The following is a 3,180-nucleotide window of genomic DNA, read 5'->3' on the forward strand; positions in this document are numbered from 1 at the left end:
GCACACTCCTGCTATTTTTAGTGGCATAACTAGGATGACTCTTTGAAAAAATTAAATTATTTCCATTAATACTCCACATAACATAACATAATATTACAGAAATAAATGATAATAACAAAATTTACTTGAAATCAAAATAAAATAAGATAAAATATCACCTATGCACTATAAGAATATTTGGGCACTTTCATTCATTAATCATTAATATACCAAATTCAATATTCTCCAAATTATACTATTTTGCACTATACATTACAATACCCTTTATGAAACCACATGCTGAAAAGCCTTGACTAAAGGAACCCTAATTCGATGAAGATCTAAAGACACATTTTGCCCTTGAAGATAAATAGCTTTTGTCACTTTCCACCCCTTAGAAATCACACTATCTGGATCTCTCAGTATTGGATCATAAGCTTTATACTTTTTGTACAACGAACTCTCTTTGGGCAGTATCTTGTACTCTTCATATTTTATCCCCATCTTCTTCGCTGGCTCTCCAAAGCATGTCTTTGCTAATTGATCAAGACCAAGAGGCACTATTTGCACTAGAATCGAACCAGTTCTCATGAAAAGGATGTGAGTAAGGCCAGCCCCATGGACACCAACGATCACATTGCAAGAGTTTAGAGCATAGTAAATTGCACCCAATTCCATTGATTCAAGAATAATCACCTCCACATGGAATCCAATCTTCTCAGATAATTGCACCAACTCCGCCTCATTTTCTATCGCTCTTGATGCATTCCTAGAGATGATCACAAGTTTCGGCTTTCCATTTGTTGTTGTATGCATATATCGTATAACTCGATGTCTATAAGCATTATCAAGTAACTGGTGAAAGTCTCCTATTGTCTTGTTATCATCCATTTGGGTTGAATCTATTGCAAGTGTGCCATGGAAACGTAGACCTAAAATAGCTTCATGGAAACAATGAGTTCTTAACTCGTCTTTGGAGAAGATAATGGGAGGGTAATTAGAGAGTTTGGATAGAATTTCATGGTATCTAGTGTACCACCACTCACTGTATTGGAGGACAACAAAGATTACACTACCATTGAGATGTTGTGAAGTGATGTAGATAGGAAGTATACCATTATTGAAGGCATGGAAGACATTACCAGTGTAACCTCCTGCGGAGAAGAACAAAGCAGGGACATCATGAAGGACATCACATTGAAGTTTAGGATCAGAGGAGCCGACCATCTTAAGTTGCAAATCATCGATCTTTTCCTTCAGATACATCTCCCATTTACGAGTGTATGGTTGTATCTTCGTATTATTTTGTTTCAATGAAATATTTGAATAGGAATGGAGAGTGATGGAAGATGAAGGAGGGTAAGTACTTATGTCACCATGCATGAAGCAGATGTCAGAATGGTAGCTAGTTTGATCACAACAGATTGTGTTGGTAGGAGTAGATGATGAACATTCCCCACCTCCATTGTTCAAGTGAATGTCAATATTGGTGTTGCTTTTGTTTTGAAAGGATAGAGGAGGGAGATGATAGAAGAAGAGTGAAGGAGAGAAGAAAGTGAGAAAAAAGAGGAACGAGGTCAAAAGAATCGTGAATGAAATAAAAAACGAGAAGACAATATTGTGAAGAGAGTTCTCCATGGGATTCAAGATGTTGCTTCTATTCTCACCTTAATAATTTGTGGAAAAAACTTTGAAGATTGAGGAGAAGAAAAAATGGAGACATTAATTTGTTGTCATTTATGTTTTGGCTACTAATTATATTAGCATTTATTGTGTGCACCACAATTGGAAGAGTGATAATATTCGAATTTATGGTGAGGCGGTAGGGTGTAAATTAAAGGAAATATCTTACTAGAGAAATTTGGTAATTTCTCATTCTTTGAAAATTTGTAGAATGACAATCTAATGTATGGAAGCATAGTTATTGCATTCTTGTAAGCCTATATATTTGTCCTAAATAGTACTTTATAAAGTAAATAATTTCTCCTTTCTTTTTTTTTTTGTTTTTTTTGGTTGAATATGTATCCCTATCAATATCTAAATTATTATTTAATGGTGTAAAATTGTAATTGTATAATATATATGTATTCCTTGATATTTTTGCTTCTCACTAAAGGAAACATTTCAAGCATTGATACAAATAAGGTTATTGTAATGATGGAAATAGAAATTAAACTTAATAATATTTTTAGAGTTGTAATATTTATGATTCATATGTTGAAGGTAAAATTACACATGAATACATTGGTGGTTCAATATGGTTGAAAATTTTTGGTTTTAACATTAGAACAGATATTATATATGCATCAACGAAGTGATTTAAATTTCTCCAAAATGAATAAAGTTGGATTTTTTTTTCTTTTGCTTTTGCAATAGTTTTTACCATTTAATCCTTGTCTTTTTGTAATAACGCAGATGTGTTTATCATTTTTGATAGTTAACTTTTTACTACTTTTAGGTAAGTAATCATTTACCTCTTAGGTGTCGTTGGATTTGGGAAACTTATTACCGCCACAAATATGATTATTAAGAATGTGATTGTTAAATTATATTGATAGAAGTATGCCCATTTTTTGTTGACAAGACAGTAATGTGATTGGAATATATCATTAACATATTTTAGATTAGAATTTTATTTTACCAAATATCATTTTACTAAAATATTATTACCTTATAGGTGTCGAATAGATTAAAGTTTATAATATTTACTAATGAAAATATGAAGGTTGTTTAATAATAAATATTTTGAAATTCTTAAAAGGGAGTGATGAGGAGCAGCCCGCAAGCGTATGGCATTGTCAAGTTATACCTAGTTTGTGACACAAAGGTCATATTCCTCGGGGCCAAGGATCTACCCTTACTTCCCTTTCACTAAATGTCTAACCAAACAAGTCCAGGTTCAAGTGGTGGTAAAATAACTAAAATACTAAATAAAGCTAAATAAAAATGGCAAATTACAGGAAGATCAGATGGAGATATCAATGGGGCAAACAATCATGGATGCGGATCGCCTCGGGATTACTAAAGCTAGAAGGATGCTAGGTTAAAATAGCAACAGTGGTTCGGGCTAGAGATTCCAAAAATAGATCCCATACAATTGTTGATCAAAATCCCTTCTAGGGTCAACTCCTCCTACAATTGCAAACACTTAGGAAAATCTCTAGGTAGGCTCAAACACAACATCTAGGTTAGAACCAAAGG

General features: G+C 33.2%; 1 protein-coding gene across 1 annotated transcript; it reads right to left on the reverse strand.

The window, feature by feature from the left end:
- Positions 1-264: 264 nt before the first annotated feature.
- Positions 265-1,245, reverse strand: LOC120265127 (beta-1,2-xylosyltransferase XYXT1-like). Its single transcript, XM_039273032.1, has one exon. It carries the CDS (start codon positions 1,243-1,245, stop codon positions 265-267), a length of 981 nt encoding a protein of 326 aa, XP_039128966.1.
- Positions 1,246-3,180: the final 1,935 nt, after the last annotated feature.

This window comes from Dioscorea cayenensis, chromosome 7, assembly GCF_009730915.1.
Source record: "Dioscorea cayenensis subsp. rotundata cultivar TDr96_F1 chromosome 7, TDr96_F1_v2_PseudoChromosome.rev07_lg8_w22 25.fasta, whole genome shotgun sequence".
NCBI lineage: Eukaryota > Viridiplantae > Streptophyta > Magnoliopsida > Dioscoreales > Dioscoreaceae > Dioscorea > Dioscorea cayenensis.